General features: G+C 44.7%; 1 protein-coding gene across 1 annotated transcript in view; it reads left to right on the top strand.

The window, feature by feature from the left end:
- Positions 1-16621, top strand: part of LOC100596887 (nodal modulator 1) — a 59508-nt gene that overhangs the window by 11880 nt on the left and 31007 nt on the right. The window contains 9 exon segments of the mRNA XM_030798044.1: positions 880-986; positions 3203-3275; positions 6738-6890; positions 7777-7914; positions 8248-8349; positions 11511-11616; positions 11798-11948; positions 14622-14796; positions 16195-16336. Of these exon segments, the coding sequence (XP_030653904.1) occupies positions 880-986; positions 3203-3275; positions 6738-6890; positions 7777-7914; positions 8248-8349; positions 11511-11616; positions 11798-11948; positions 14622-14796; positions 16195-16336 (1147 nt within the window).

Raw genomic sequence — 16621 nt, 5'->3', positions numbered from 1 at the left:
GACCCAGCTAATTTTTGTATTTTTATTTTTATGTATACTTACTTAATTTTTTTTTTAAGATGGAGTCTCCCTGTCGCCCAGGCTGGAGTGCAGTGGCGTGATCGCAGCTTACTGCAACCTCCGCCTCCTGGGTTCAAGTGATTCTCCTGCCCCAGCCTCATGAGTAGCTGGGATTACAAGCATGTGCCATGACGCCCACCTAATTTTTTTTTTTTTTTTTTTTGAGACTGAGTCTCGCTCTGTCGCCCAGGCTGGAGTGCAGTGGCGCCATCTCAGCTCACTGCAAGCTCTGCCTCCCGGGTTCACGCCATTCTCCTGCCTCAGCCTCTCCGAGTAGCTGGGACTACAGGCGCCCGCCACCACGCCCGGCTAATTTTTTGTATTTTTGGTAGAGACAGGGTTTCACCGTGGTCTCGATCTCCTGACCTCGTGATCCGCCCGCCTCGGCCTCCCAAAGTGCTGGGATTACAAGCGTGAGCCACCGCGCCCAGCCCTAATTTTTGTATTTTTAGTTGAGACAGGGTTTCACCATGTTGGCCAGTCTGGTCTCAAACTCCTGACCTCAAGTGATCTGCCCACCTCAGCCTCCCAAAGTGCTGGGATTACAGGTGTGAGCCACCACACCCGCCCAGACCAATAATGGTGAATCTCTAACTGATGATGTCTTAGATTTATTGAAATAGAGTCTTATTTTGCTGTTACTGTTCCCTCTCCTGCCTCATCCCTAGGAAACACATCCATGATTTATATCATCTTTTCAATGGGATTCTTGACCCAAAGAAGGTTCCTGGCTCCACCTGGGGGTTGTAAGCAGGGCTGCCAGTGCTTTGAGAGGAGGGTGCTTTGCTGGGTGGGCCCTAACCTTCTTCTCCATGGCAGGTCCTCAGCAAAGGGCAGCCCCTGGGTCCTGCGGGAGTTCAAGTGTCTCTGAGAAACACTGGGACCGAAGCAAAGATCCAGTCCACAGTTACACAGCCCGGCGGAAAGTGAGTAGCGTCCTGTCTCCCAGTGTTGCCTTAGAGCCAGGCTGTGACAGGGGTCATGGAGCTGAGTTTGGGAGTTTGGATTCAGGGAGTTCTGGGTTCAGATCCTGATTCAGCCTCTTAACTTTGGGTGAGTTCATGCCCCTCAGAGTGCTGAGTTCCCCACATGTGAAATGGAATCCATTTGACCCATGTTGCCTAGCATTGATGGGGTGATTAAATATGAGTTTATACTGGCCAGGCACATTGGCTTGCGCCTATAATCCCAGCACTTTGGGAGGCCAGGATGGGAGGATCACTTGAGTTCAGGAGTTCGAGACCAGCCTGGACAACATGGGGAGACTCAATCTCCACAAATAATTTAAAAAATTATATCAAGCAGAGTCCCATGGGGGAAAAAAATTAGCTGGGTGTGGTGGCATGCTCCTGTGGTCCCAGCTACTCAGGAGGCTGTGGCAGGAGGATTCCTTGAGCCTGGAAGGTTGAGGCTGCAGTGAGCCGTGATCATGTGCCACTGGGCTCCAGCCTCAGCAACAGAGCAAGACCCTGTCTCAAACAAACAAAAAAAGAGTTAATACCCATAAAGCACCTGCTTCAAGGCCTGGGGCTTAGTGGGTCTTCATTTAGCAGCTCAGCCTGGCTCTGGAGTCTGCCAGCCTGGGCTTGAATCCCAGCTCCCCCATTTGCTGGCTGGTTGACCTAGGGCAAGTTCCTTAACCCCTCTGTGCCTCAGTTTCCTCTTTTGTAAATTAAGATAATTGTGAAACCTATCTTCTAAGGTTACTGGAAAGATGAAATTAATATTATTACTTCAAGCTGCCTGGCATATTAGCTCAAATAGATTAGCTCAGTTATGATTAGAAAAAAATCATTATCATTATTATATCAAAACTGTTTTGTAGTTGGAACTGATGCCTAGCTGACCTTACTGAGTCAGATTTAAAGCATTTATTTAATGGATGTATATAGTTGAGTTGTAAATGTTAACAGATATGCCAAGATTAACACCAGAATAGTTCAAACTGATAATTCTGAAAGCGTTCAAATCATTACTAACTCTGTTAATATACAAACTGGCTAAATTGCAAAATAGAAGTTTATAATGAGTTTGTCAGTAAGTTATTCAATTTTAAAGTTATTATTGTTGAAACTAGTTTTCATTTTTGAAATAACATTTACTTCTGCTTTACTGGTGCCTCTCCAGCCCTGGTGTGTAGCAGGAATATGGAGCTGTAATTTTTTTTCTGGGCTAGTAGTTTGGTGTTGACCTTACTAGAAAAAAGCAGTGTCTTGAGCCTTCTGAATACCTTTCATCTGCACTAACTGCAACAATGAAACATGTAGCACTGGGCTATTATGAAAGTGAAACAGAAGCTCAATCTTACCGATACTTTGTAGTAATGTGATTTCCAAGCCCTATCCAGTTATTACAGGCAAGATTTGATATAATAAAATACCACAGAAGAAGAAATCAAATGCGTTTTCTAGTTCATTTCACTGGACTTAGTCTTCTAATTTGTCAGTTGCCTTACAAATTTGAAGGGATAAACATGTTAGTATACCGGCAGCAGCATTTCCAGCTTTAGCTCGGCTCACTCTGGTGTTAGTCTGTCTATGGCTAGTAATTTTCATGAGCTGCTGGTTTCTTATCTCAGTTTCTTTGTGCAAAAACCCAGAATGGCTTATCTGTGTTTCTCTAAAGGCTTTTTTCTGGGATTCAATGCTTGTCATAGTTTACCCCGCCCTGTGTCGTTGGCATCATCTTGGGTCAGCGTCTCCCTCAGCCTGTGCATCTGTTCTGTTCTTTTCACCCCACTTCTCCCTTCCCACGTGTTCCCTTGGACACTCTGTCCCCTTCTCCTTGTCAGTTCACGCCTGTCACCTCTGTCAAACCCAGTCAAATGTTCTGTGACTGATCCCTGCTGTGCTACAAGGAATGGTTTTATGCCAGAAATTCTTGAGATTAAGGGAGACATAAGCACTCCTCCTTCCTATCAGCACATGGAGCACATCTCTTGGCATACAGTAAGTGCTCAATAAGCGCTCTTTTATGCAGATTTGTACAGTGAAGGATTGAATTTCATTCGTGCTCATTTAACAAGCTAATGAAAGTTTGCGATAATTCCAACATTGCTTTCTTGTGCTGCCAACGTTAGTCATACAATTAGAAATACTTGGGTTGTTTGGAGAAAGTTAAATGGTTATTTTTTATTTCTTAGGTTTGCATTTTTTAAAGTTCTGCCTGGAGATTATGAAATCCTCGCAACTCATCCGACCTGGGCATTGAAAGAGGTGAGTGTGACAGCTACGTCTATAGCCATGCCAGTAATATGCTGGTCTTGGGACAAATGTAGGGCTTTTCAATTTAGGATATGAAGAGAATTTATGGTTTCTCCAGGACTAGATGAAGAAGCAATGGTGCTGTTGTTTAGTTTGGTGGTTATTTATAAGGTGTAACTCCTCACTGTAGCAGATGTTGCTTGTGTTAGTTTCAGTTTTAGGTGACAGTGTTGTCTTCCTGCTGTGAAATAGATCTGTTTTTTTAACTACAGCTATTTTAAACTAAATCAACAACAGAAGGCCTTGATGAGATTTAGTTGTTGTTCTTTTTTCAGCCTGAAACAGAAATCTGTAAATATACTAAACATTCTAGAAACTGTGGTACGTGTGCCCAAGTAGAATGTATAAGAATGTTTATTGCAGCTTTGTTTGTAATAGCAAAATATTGTAAACAACCTAAATGCTTTTCAAGAGAAGAATGGATTGGGGTTCCATCATGCAATAGGCTGCTGTATGTCAGCAGTAATGAATGAACCAGAGCTACATATCAATGTGACTACATTTAAAAACAGAGTTGAAGGATATATGATTTTAAATACTTGTGATAACATCATTTATGGATACAGTCTTTTATTTATTTATTTTTTTAAGACGGAGTCTCGCTCTGTTGCCAAGACTGGAGTGCAGTGGCGTGATCTTGGCTCATTTGCAACCTCGGCCTCCTGTGTCCAAGCGAGTCTCCTGCTTCAGTCTCCTGAGCAGCTGAATTACAGGGATGCGCCACCACGCCCAGCTAATTTTTGTATTTTTAGTATATATGGGATTTTGCCATGTTGGCCAGGCTGGTCTCGAACTCCTGGCCTCAAATGATCCACCAGCCTCGGGCTCTCAAAGTGGTGGAATTACAGGTGTAAACGAGTGCACTCGGCCAGATAGTCTTTTTTTTTTTTTTTTTTTTTTTGCAACAGGGTCTTGCTCTGTTTCCAAGGCTAGAGTACATTCATGGCTCATTGTAGCCTCTGGTTCCTGGCCTTAAGTGATCCTTCTGCCTTGGCCTCCCGAGGATCTGGAACTGCAGGCATGTGCCACTGCACCTAGCTAAGGATACAGTCTTTTTTTTTTTTTTGAGATGAGGTCTTGCCGTTGTTGCCCAGGCTGGAGTGCAATGGCACGATCTTGGCTCATTGCAACCTCCGCCTCTTGGGTTCAAGCGATTCTCCTGCCTCAGCCTCCTGTGTAGCTGGGGTTACAGGCGCCTGCCACCATGCCCAGTTAATTTTTGTATTTTTAGTAGAGACAGGAAGGTTACACTCTTATGTAGAAAAATTATGAAGACATACATGGGAATAGCAGACACTGTTCAAAATGATACTGACTTCTAGAGAAAGAGGGAGGAGGGGGACTTGGGGGTATGCCAGCATCTTGAATTGTGTTTTTTAAAATTTCTTTAGCTGGTTAGAAGGTATGTAAGTGTTCTTTAGCATCTCTTTTTTTGTTTGACTGAAATAGTTTATAGTCAAAGATCAAAAAAGGAACTCCACCTAGTAGGTGAGGTTCTGTAATAGCCGTGAAAGACCAAATTAAAATAAGACTTAAGGGACATCTTGACATGTTAGCTTCTGTGTTAGTATTGAAGCTGTATCTCATTTTTGCTAAAGAAGCTTTGGAATCAGTATCTCAGCTTCTACTCTATAGGTTTTGTTACTCTTTTTACTCTGTAGGTTTTATGCATTTATAATTGATGATAGTTTCACACCTAGATGTCTCTTCTTACTGTTTATGACTTTTGGTTTTGGGGGTTTTTCTCTTCTGCAGCAACATTTAAAAATATTTTATTCGAGGCTGGGCGCAGTTGCTCGTGCCTGTAATTCCAGCACTTTGGGAGGCTGAGGTGGGCGGATTACTTGAGGTCAGGAGTTGGAGACCAGCCTGGCCAACATGGTGAAACCGCATCTCTACTAAAAATACAAAAAAATTAGCCGGGAATGGTGGCATGCACCTGTAATCCCAGCTACTCGGGAGGCTGAGGCAGGAGAATCGCTTGAACCTGGGAGGTGGAGGTAGCAGTGAGCCAAGATTGCACCACTGCACTTCAGCTTGGGTGACAGAGTGAGACTCCGTCTCAAAAAAAAAAAAAAAAAAATTTATTCGAAATGAAAGAGCTTACATGTTTATAAATAGAAGAGATTTTAAGGTTTACATTATATGTCAATTGTCTCCATAGAAGAATCTGAGTTTATTATGAGATTGGGATTTTCAAGTAAAGCATGTTGTTAGAAGTCAGGATAATGTTTATTCTCCTGGGGGGTTAGTGACCAGAAGCAACTGTGAGGGGCGCTTCTGGCTTGCTGGTGCTATTCTGTTGGGTAACCAGTACCCAATTTGTGACAAGCCCTGTGCTGTATGCTTAGAATATGTACACTTTTCTCTTTGTTTATTGTACCTTAACAAAAATGTTTAAAAATATACACATATTATGAAAAGAACAACTTAAGACAAATTAAACAGTTTAATTGAGCATAGAATAATTTGTCCATTGGGCAGCCCTCTGCGCCAGAATAGGTTTACAGCGACTGTGGCACTGTTGTGTGATTGGAAAGGGTTTATGGACAGAAAAAGAAAGTGACGGGCAGAAAGCGGAAGTGAGGTACAGAAACAGTTGGATCGGTTACAGCTGGACATTTGTCTTATTTGCACACGGTTTGAACAGTTGGCCGCCTGTGAGTAGTTGAAGGATGGCTACTTGAATTGGCTGAGACTTGGCAATATGCACAGAGAAACCTTTAGGCCAAACTTAAAATATGTAAGGAGGCAGCTTTAGGCTAATCTTCAGTTAACAGTATATATCATTAAAAATAGAAAAAAAGCAAAATATGCTCATTAAAAAAATTGGAACATATAGAGGAGTATAAAGCAGTGGAAACAGAAATTTTGGAAGTTGGAAAAGTATACAAGTAAAATAGCACGGTATAGACAAAATCAGTATTATTTACATTTTGCCACATTTCCTTTCACTTCATTTTGGGCATTAAAAAATAATGATCAGCCAGGCGTGGTGGCTCATGCCTGTAATCCCAGCACTTTGGGAGGCTGAGGCGGGTGGATCACCTGAGGTCAGGAGTTCGAGACCAGCCTAACTAACATGGTGAAACCCCATCTCTACTAAAAATACAAAAATTAGCCGGGCATGGTGGCAAGCGCGGGTAATCCCCGCTACTTGGGAGTCTGAGGCAGGAGAATCTCTTGAACCCAGGAGGCAGAGGTTGGAGTGAGCCGAGGTTGTGCCATTGCACTCAAGCCTGTGTGACACAGTGAGGCTGTGTCTCAAAAAAAAAAAAAAAAGTGATCATACTGAATAAGCAATTTTATAGATTACATTTCCCAGTTAATATCTTAGGTTCAGCCTGTCCTCATGTTGTTAGACACTTTGCAAGTATTTATTTTTTCGCAAGTTAAAATCTTTTTCTGTTACAGGCAAGCACGACAGTGTGTGTAACCAACTCCAATGCCGATGCGGCCAGTCCCCTCATAGTTGCTGGCTACAATGTGTCTGGCTCTGTCCGAAGTGATGGGGAGCCCATGAAAGGGGTGAAGTTTCTTCTCTTTTCTTCTTTAGTAACTAAAGAGGTAAGCAAAGAAAAGAACAAAAGAGATGGTGTGAAGGGTAGGAGGGTGGGGGATTATAGACCAGAACGTACTGTTTTAAAAAATGCAGGTCTGGTTTGATTTATCATTTTAACACTTAAGAATATCGTGTGTCTCAGGCTGGGTGTGGTGGCTCATGCCTGTAATCCCAGCACTTTTGGAGGCCAAGGTGGACGGATCACTTGAGGTCAGGAGTTTTAGACCAGCCTGGCCAACATTATGAAACCCCGTCTCTACTAAAAATACAAAAAAATTAGCCGGGCATATTGGCACGTGCCTGTAGTCCCAGCTGCATGGGAAGCTGAGGCAGTAGAATCGCTTGAACCCGGGAGGTGGAGGTTGCAGTGAGCTGAGATCACGCCACTGCACTCCAGCCTGGGTGACAGTGAGACTGTCTCAAAAAAAAAAAAAAAAAAAATCAAGAGTATCATGTGTCTCTGTTGACTCACAAGACATTGCACATCTACACTGGGAGGCAGTGGTATGTGATGGAAAGTACACAGGCTTTGAAATCAGACCTGGGGTTAAACAAATCTCAGGTTTAAACAAATGCCTCTTCCTAGCTGTGTGACCCTGGGCCGGTCACATTACCTTCCTAAGCCTCCGTTTCCTTATTTGGAGAATGGTGGCCTATCATAAGGAAGGACAGTCATGTCATTTTTCCCGAGAAGACTGTGCCAGTTTTTAACTTTACAACTTGAATGTGAAGATTTTTGTTCCTTTTATCTGTATTAATGTGTCTTGGATTTCAGAAATATATATATTGACATGAAACTTAGAAAAATTTTCCTATGATATGGCTAATTGATGGTATTCAGAACATGTAAATGGAAAAGGAAGTCTTGTCTTTTTTCCCCTCCTGGCATAGGATGTCCTGGGCTGCAATGTCTCACCAGTGCCTGGGTTCCAGCCCCAAGATGAGAGTCTGGTGTATTTGTGCTACACGGTCTCCAGAGAAGATGGCTCATTCTCCTTCTATTCATTGCCAAGTGGGGGCTACACTGTGGTGAGTGAAGCAGATTTCCCTTCTGTTTATGTCTGGGACTCTCATGACACAGTAAAAGCCAATGCTGTTTGGGTGTTAAAGGAAAAGATGGTTGGCCTGCACTTCTCTGAACACGCTGTTAAGCAGTAACTTACTTAAGATGAGATACTCACCCCTTAGTAATAGCTATAAAAAGGGCAAGGCTTCCTTTTTTCACATGTGCAACAGTTATGATGAATGTTTCTCTTGGTCTGTCTTGAATCCCTTGTCACTTGTGGGCTGCTAGATCGATTATTAATATTGCTGATTGATCATGTTAGTGGTTCTTAGTGATTAACAGACTCTTCCTTCCAGATTCCGTTCTATCGAGGGGAGAGGATTACCTTTGATGTGGCACCTTCCAGACTTAACTTCACAGTGGAGCATGACAGCTGAAAATCGAGGTAAGGCTTTCCTGTGTTCTGGAGGGACAGGTGTTTGAGTTCCCATCCCTAGGCACAGGTGTTGCAAACATGTTTACAAAAAAAAATCAATTATTGTATCTGGAAGGGCTGTTGGAAAAAGTGCAATCTGGTATTGTATTCTTACACATGATGTCCTTATTGTACAGAGGTGGATTCCTAGTTAAATCTGCTCATTCAGTGAAATATATTTATTGAGTGCCAGTGACATACATTTCAGGCACCATTCCAGGACTGGGGATACAGCAGTGACCAAAAGAGGCAAAAATTCTTGTCCCTGTGGACCTCATTTTTTTTTTTTTTTTTTAAGGATAGGGTTCTCACTGTGTGGCTGAGGCCGGAGTGCAGTGGTATGATCTCATTTCACTGCAACCATTGCCTCCAGGGCTGAAGTGATCCTCCCATCTCAGCCTCTTGAGTAGCTGAGATCACAGGCGCATGCCACCATGCCCAGCTAATTTTTGTATTTTTCGTAGAGATGGGGTTTCACCATGTTGCCCAGGCTGTTCTCTAACTCCTGAGTTGAAGTGATCTGCCTGCCTCGGCTTCCCAAAGTGTTGGGAGTACAGGTGTGAGCCACCGCACCTGGCTAGACCTCATGTTCTAATGACAGGAAGGGTCAATACATGTATAGATGCATAAGTTAGAAAGTACAGTAGAAGGTGATAAGTGTTCTCTAGAAAAATAAAGGAAGAAAGGAGATCGTACAGTATCAGGGTGGAGACAGGGGTTGCAGTTGTACATAGGGTGTTTTTGGGAAGTCCTTCCTGTGAAGGTGACATTTGAGCAACAACCCGAAGGCAAAGAACGAGAGAACCATACTTCACTCCTGCAGGAAGAGTGTAAGACTGAGGGAATGGCACGTGCAAAAGTCCTGAGGCAGGAGTGCGCTGAAGGGTTTGGGGCACCCCAAGGAGCCCGGGGTGGCTGGAGTGGAGGGAATGAGCAAGGAAGGAGGAGGCAGAAAGAGGTTCAGGGAGGTGACAGGGCAGATTGTGCAGGGCCTGGTGAGCCACTTTGCCTATAACTCTGGGTGAGAATTGGTGCCCCTGGAAGGTTCCTAACAGAGGAGCAGCGTGATCCTTCTGGCAGCTGTGTTGAGGAGAGTTTGCAGGCTGTCAGGGTGGAAGTGGGAGACCAGTTGGGATGCCATGGCCGTAAACCAGGTGAGAACTGGCAGAGCTTGGCCCGCGGTGGTAGGATTGGGCAGTGTGATACGTGGCTTGATAAACTGCCTAGACCCTCACATAGATCGTAAATGTATTTTTCATCTCACTTATGTCTCCTTTAATTACGGAAGTAGAAAATGGTTACCGTAGAAAATTGGCTAGCTAGAGCAAATCCCAAAAGAAAATAACAGCCTCTCCTAAGTGGACCACCCAATGTTAGAGTTACTGAAGCAATTATATTTTAATCATTTTCTTTTAATACTACATTTGAAAGTACTGTGTTAAATTCGCCTTAACTGGCAGAAGCGGGCTTTTAGGTCATATGCACAGTGGGGTGCAGACTCTGCATTTTAAGATTCAGTGGAGTGTTTGACCATTCTGCTGTACACTGGAGGGGAAAGAGGAGAGTAAGAAGATGAAGCCTTTACTTTGCTTCTTGTAGCTTGCAGAGAAGGATGGGGGCAGGTGAGCAGAGACAGCTATTCCCAGATTACAACCAAATACATATTTTGAAAATGATGAATGGAATTTCAGGGAATGGGGTCCTATAAGTTCCCTGAGGTCAGGAACCGTGTCTTATTCTTTACTGTTTTCCTAACATGTGATTTAGTGCCTGGCACATAGTAGGTGCCCAGCAAAAATATTTGTTGAGTACATATGTGAATTAATAAGTAGGTAATGCATGGAATGAAACATGTCCTTTTGGAAAGATCAAGAAGGACTACCTGTCATTTGAGACCATCACTAAGAAACCATTTGCTGAAAAAAAAATAAAAAAGAAGGGCTGCCTGCATAAAAAGGAAGTCATTTAATTAAAGCTTCATCTCAAATGCTGTCGCACACGTGCGTGCACACAGTCATTCATTCAGGAGTCAGTTATTGAGTGTCTGCTGTGTACCAGGTGACTAAGACAGAAAAAGTCCCTGTCTTCATGAGGTAACATGCTAGTGGGAGGGAGACAACTAAGAAATCGAGCAAGGACATGTCAGATACTGGTAAGTTTGATGAAGATATTAAAATAGGTTAGCAGTGGTGACTTGGGGATACACAGATCAGGGCTGGAACTCAGTAACTGCGGAGAAAGCACAGGTTTGCTGCTCACAGGCGAGTGAGGCACAGACACACAGAGCATGGGACCACGCGTGAGTCAGTGATGGGGGGTGGAGGAGGGTGGTCTAGGTGGATTTCTTTTTTTTTTTTTTTGAGACAGAGTCTTGCTGTGTCGCACAGGCTGGCACGATCTTGGCTCACTGCAACCTCCGCATCCCGAGTTCAAGCGATTCTCCTGCCTCAGCCTCCCGAGTAGCTGGGATTACAGGCGCCTGCCACCACACCTGGCTAATTTTTGTATTTTTAGTGGAGACAGGGCTTCACCATGTTGGCCAGGCTGGTCTTGAATTCCTGACCTCAAGTGATCCGCCTGCCTCGGCCTCCCAAAGTGCTGGGATCACAGGTGTGAACCACTGTGCCCGGCCTAGGTGGATTTCATAAGGACCTGTGTTCAGGCCATGGTGGAAAGACAGGAGGGGGCACGTGAGACCTTGCAGAGGTGGAATCCACAGGACTGATCTATGTTGGAGGAGCAGGGAGGGGGCGTCCAAAGTGATGCCGGGGTGTGCATGGGAGACCGGAGGAAGATGTGGTTTACCAAAATGGGGGCATCTGGAGGGGAGGAGATGGCACAGGGGTAAGGGTGGGGGGCTTTTAGAAGCTTGAGTCAGAGACCTTTTAACTAGGGAAGTAAGTCTCTAGACCTTTTCTGTTCTGTTGTTTGACACTCAGTAGTGTGTTGGGAACACAATAGAGAAGACAGATGTGGGTAAGGTGAGAGGGAGCCCGGCTGGCACACAGGACCGGGGCACTGAGTGTTGCGAGGTGGGTGGCAGGAGCAGAGATAGTAGGTGACGGCTGGCGCAGCAGAAGGAGGCTTTGTGACTCTGGCACAGGAGCACCTTTGAGCACCTTCTTCTTCTTCTTTGTTTTCTAGCCCGTGTTCCACGTCATGGGATTCTCCGTCACCGGGAGGGTCTTGAACGGACCCGAAGGAGATGGTGTTCCAGAAGCAGTAGTCACCCTGAATAACCAAATCAAAGGTGGGCTGACACCGCAGCCCCGGGCTGATGGCCAGTGCTGTTTTTGGATCACAGAGAGAAATGGAGAGGAACTGATGACTATATGAAAACATGGCAGGTTTTGTCTCAAGTATTCTGGTGTACATGTAAGGATACGCTGTTGTTTTTGGCTTATCTCCTGTTTGTGTGTTTTGTTTTACAGTTAAAACAAAAGCTGATGGCTCATTCCGCCTTGAGAACATAACCACAGGGACATACACCATCCATGCTCAGAAAGAGCACCTCTACTTTGAAACGGTCACCATCAAAATTGCACCGAACACACCTCAGCTGGCTGACATTATTGCAACAGGGTAAGCTTATCATTTGGATTTGGAAGCACCAGTGTTTATGCTGGCAGCCAGTGTAGAACAAAATGACCTGTGATCTGTGTGTCTTTGCCGAGCTTAAGAACTTAAGAAAGATTAGTACTTTTTTTTTTTTTTTTTTTTTTTTGAGAGAGAGAGTCTTGCCCTGTTGCCCAGGCTGTAGTGCAGTGGTGCCATCTCGATTCACTGCAACCTCTGCCTCCCAGGTTCAAGCGATTCTCCTGCCTCAGCTTCCCAAGTAGCTGGGACTACAGGCCTGCCCCACCACACCTAGCTAGTTTTTGTATTTTTAGTAGAGATAGATATGGGCTTGTGTAATTCAAAAATCTTCATGTCTGACTTTCACGATCTTTCACAGGACCCCTCTTTGCTTAATCTTTGAAGGTTTTTGGAAGATGGTATCGTTGGTTGAGAAAGCTTATTGGAAGATGCTTCAGGTCATTGGCGTAGTTCTTCCTGCTTGTAGTTACGCATTATACTATAAGTACAGGCAGGGACATCTTGTGGTTGAATTCATGTGGTTTTACCATCATCTGAAGCAAGATTGTGTAGTGCCAAGAACTCCGGCTTTGGAGTCAGGTCCTAGATCCACCTGCATGTAACCTGCAGAACAGCTTTAGACCTAACAGGTGCTCACAAAACAGTAGCTTAGAAGGAGAGTGCAGCGTCTGCTTGGGAGAAGCGCGGCATGAACAAAGTCAGGCAGTCTCATAGCAGCATGAGGTGGCTGCGGGTGTAAAGCTGGGTGCTACTGGAGCAGAATATACTGGCAGGTGAAGGTGGTGATGAGGCCAACCCCATAGTCATTGTTTTCAATAGGGCATTCTGAAAACAATGGCATGGAGGAGAGTGGCTTTGAAGGGGACAGGAGTTGGGCACAGGAGGTCTGAAAGCAGAGACGACAAGGGCTTGCCTTGTAGGGAAGTCAGGGACAGACTGGTGAGATATTTAGGGTGCCCAGCTTGAGAGGTGTGATGGCTGGGGACAGAAAGAGAAGCCAGTTAGGTGATGAGGGTTCAGATTTGGCCACGCTGGTCTGTAGGACCACTAGGTGGAGCTCTTCAATAGGTGCTTGGATGGATGGTAAATCCTGAAGATTCGGCTGCAGGTGGTAGCCAGGACCTCAAATATGTATGTACAGGTAGAATTAGAAGACCAGTGGGCCAAAAACAGAGTGCCAGGTGGCCCAAGGGGGACCTGGGGAGCATGAGGTCATAGGAGCTAAGAAAGTAAGTTTGGGGTAGGAGGTAGTGAGAACCAAAATGCATATGCTAGGTTAGGGATTGGGATTCTTTCTCTGTGGAGAGCCAGAGAATAAGTATTTTAGGCTTCGTGAGCCATACGATCTCTAGGACAACAGCTGAGATAGACAATTTGTAAATGAATGGGCAGGGCGCAACACAACTACATTTTTGGACACCACAATTTGCATTTCATATAATTTTTACATGTCGTGAAATATTATCTTCCTTTTGATTTTTTTTTTTTTAATTTTAACCACTTAAGAATGTAAAACCCTTTTTCTTGGCTTGCAGTTCATACACAAACAGGAAGGGGGCCCTGACTTGGTCCTTGGGTCGTAGTTTGTTGATCCATGCTGGAGATAGTGAGCTCATATAGCTGGGCAGTCCCTTCACTCTGAAGAAATGACTGTGTTTTTCCTGATTCCTAGATTTCACATACACAGTCTTCCACCATTTCCTTGTGTTTTCCACTGTATTTTTTATTTGAGGCCGAGCGGTGGTTCCAACATTTAATGTATCCCTAATTGTCAGAATCCAACATTCTTGATTATGTCAAAAGTAACTAATTTTTTATCTAAAATGATTCTTGAAGATTCTTTAAAACGAACAGTTGAAAAGACAACTGTGACCCCCAGCTAGGATGTACTATTACACTTTAACACACCAACTGCTTCAGAAATGAAGACCAGCACTCCAAGGATGATGGTCTTTGTAGAGGGGCCTCTCATGTGTTTTTCGAGGGATGCCTTGCAACACCTTACTCCTTATTTAGAATCTCAGATTGGAATCATTACCTTAATAGGGCTTTTCAGTTATAAGTTACGTTTGTGGCTCCTGCCTCCCAAGGAGTTCAATTTTAGCTTTGCATTTTTTAACTTAATTACCTTTTCTGTTCCAATCTCCCAGTTTGCTTTCATCCTTGTGTTATATATAATCACAAGCAAGGAAGATGTCTTTGATAATCCTGACTTATTTGATGGCCTGGTTAATGCCACAGTTTCTTAGGCAGCTTAGAGCTCTTGCTTTTAAGGGCTAGCCCACATTCTCAGTCCAAGGCAGCTCCACTGTCAACAATCCAGTTACCTGAAACATTTTTATTATCTGCAGATTTTCTTAAAATTGCCTCTGCAGTGGGGGATTGCCAGATGTCACCCAGAACACACAAACAGCCCCACTACGGGCCCCTGTTCTGTAGAAAGAGGCCCAGTCTTCCTTCTGAAGGTTGCTTTTTAAAACCAGAATGAAGGTTGCTTTTTAAAACCAGAATCATCTGGACTGCATTCTGTCTCTTCATTAAGATTAGACTATTCTCAGGAACAAAGGCTGGGAGAGGGCTGCATCTTTTTTGGTGGGTAAGAGCCTTTCCTGTTATAATTGAGTCCTCGTGCTGGAATGAATGGTGTTCTCTTTGCAGGTTCAGTGTCTGTGGTCAGATATCAGTCATTCGCTTCCCCGACACCGTCAAGCAGATGAGTAAATACAAAGTTGTCCTGTCATCTCAAGACAAGGACAAGTCTTTGGTCACCGTGGAGACGGATGCTCATGGATCATTTTGTTTTAAAGCAAAACCAGGGACTTACAAAGTTCAGGTGCGATGCATTGTTTTAAATTTAAAATGTTTTGGGAAAAAGCAGTGATTTTTTAGAAGGGTTATTAGCTCGAATGGGGTTGGAGAAGGAGCATTGCAGTTTCCAACTTCTTGTTTCTAAGTCTTTACAATCCTGCACCAGTAGAGTAGAGCCAGATAGGCATCCAGCTAAAAAATAATGCCATCTGCCTCTTTTTTCTCCACTCTTGGTGTTTGTTAGTATCAGGCCGCCAGTCACTCCTCTACCTTTAGGCTTCTGGCTGCTATAGAATATCGATGAGTCCAAGAGGACACCGAAAATGAACTCTACTAATGGCAGCTCAAAAATGGCCACAATGCGTGGCTTCTGGGACCCCAGGCCAAAACAGAGCTTCCCATTTCCTGCTTTGCCCTGACTTCAAGATGGCTGGGCAGGGACCATGCGACTTATCCATTCAGGCAGGCTGAGAAGAGGGAGACACTCTGGCCCGTGGTCTCATCACCATGGTGAAGGCCCAAGCCACAGCTGGCCCAAGCAAGCAAGAGACAGGACAGAGCAGAGGTCAGCCCACCATGCCTTTCAGTGCAGTGGCCCTGCCCTTGGGGAGAGACAGTTTCCGTGGGCTCTCACCCATCAAATCAGCAGCTGCCCTTCCTCCCTGTGGAAGAGCAAATAACACAAAGGGAGAGGGCCAGGAAGGTTCCCTGTTACACTCTTCTCTCCACTAGGGCAAAGTGGGGTCCCTCCCTCTGTGGGAAACAGGGTAGGAGATTGCGTTCTCCTTGCTTCCACAGAACAGCGTGGTGTGTGGGTTGACAGCTGCCTTTGTGAGATGGTAGCTGGCTTCCTGCGAAGATGTCCACATTGACAAGCCTTTGGAAGCCCTTTCGGAAGCGTGATGGACTTTTCCAAGGAAGGGCAGTGTCATCTTTACTAGGGATGAAAGAGTTGACCTCTGCTACCTTCACTTGTTCCTCTTCTTAGCCCATGAAAGGCACCCAGAACAATAGGAAGAAGAAATGACTTAATTCCACCAAAGTGTAATCCACATAGTGTTGACAGGTTCAGAGCTTATGCTACAAGTGATCCGAAGCCGGGAAAAGGGACTGGGATGTAGTGTGGTTTCTAGTATGTAAGGGAGGCGTGTCTGCTTTGTGTGCCTGTGGGGAATTAGGCCAGAAAGACTTTTGTTCATACACATGGGTCTGTTGAGGCTGATTTTTCCATCTGGATAGAACTGTGTTTACTTTACACAAGTTATTGGTGGATTTGTTGTGATTGTAAAATCAGCCTGGAAGTGAACCTTTGGCCTTCAAAATCTCTTTAGCTTTGATCTCAGATGAATGTTCTAGCGCCCTGTAGGTCAGGGGGAAGATCTTCTCGAATGCAGCCTCTAACATTCCATCCATGTTTCCACAGGTGATGGTTCCTGAGGCAGAGACCAGAGCAGGGCTGACATTGAAACCCCAGACGTTTCCTCTTACTGTGACCGACAGGCCCGTGATGGATGTGGCCTTTGTACAGTTCTTGGCATCAGTTTCTGGGAAAGTCTCTTGTTTGGGTAAGCTATCACTGGAAAGTGAGAACACATAGTTTCAAAGAAGTCAGCTGGTAGGAGTGGGATTTGGGAAACTTTTCCTTTTGCCTTTGTTGTTTGCTACTGATCACCTGTGTGTGAGGGAGGCTTCTTGGAGTCAAGTGGATGCATGTTAGCTTGAAAGAAGCACCCCCTCCGCCTCCGGCCACTGCCTCTTAGGAGCTCAGCAGTAGCAAGAAGCTATTACATAGGGTTAGGATTCGAACCTGTGCTGAAGCCTTGTGAGGGGTCACATGGGGCCCTCCCTTC

The sequence above is a fragment of the Nomascus leucogenys genome, chromosome 18 (genome assembly GCF_006542625.1).
Source record: "Nomascus leucogenys isolate Asia chromosome 18, Asia_NLE_v1, whole genome shotgun sequence".
NCBI lineage: Eukaryota > Metazoa > Chordata > Mammalia > Primates > Hylobatidae > Nomascus > Nomascus leucogenys.
Note: the sequence above shows the minus strand (reverse complement) of the source record. Positions and strands in the feature narration are given on the sequence as shown.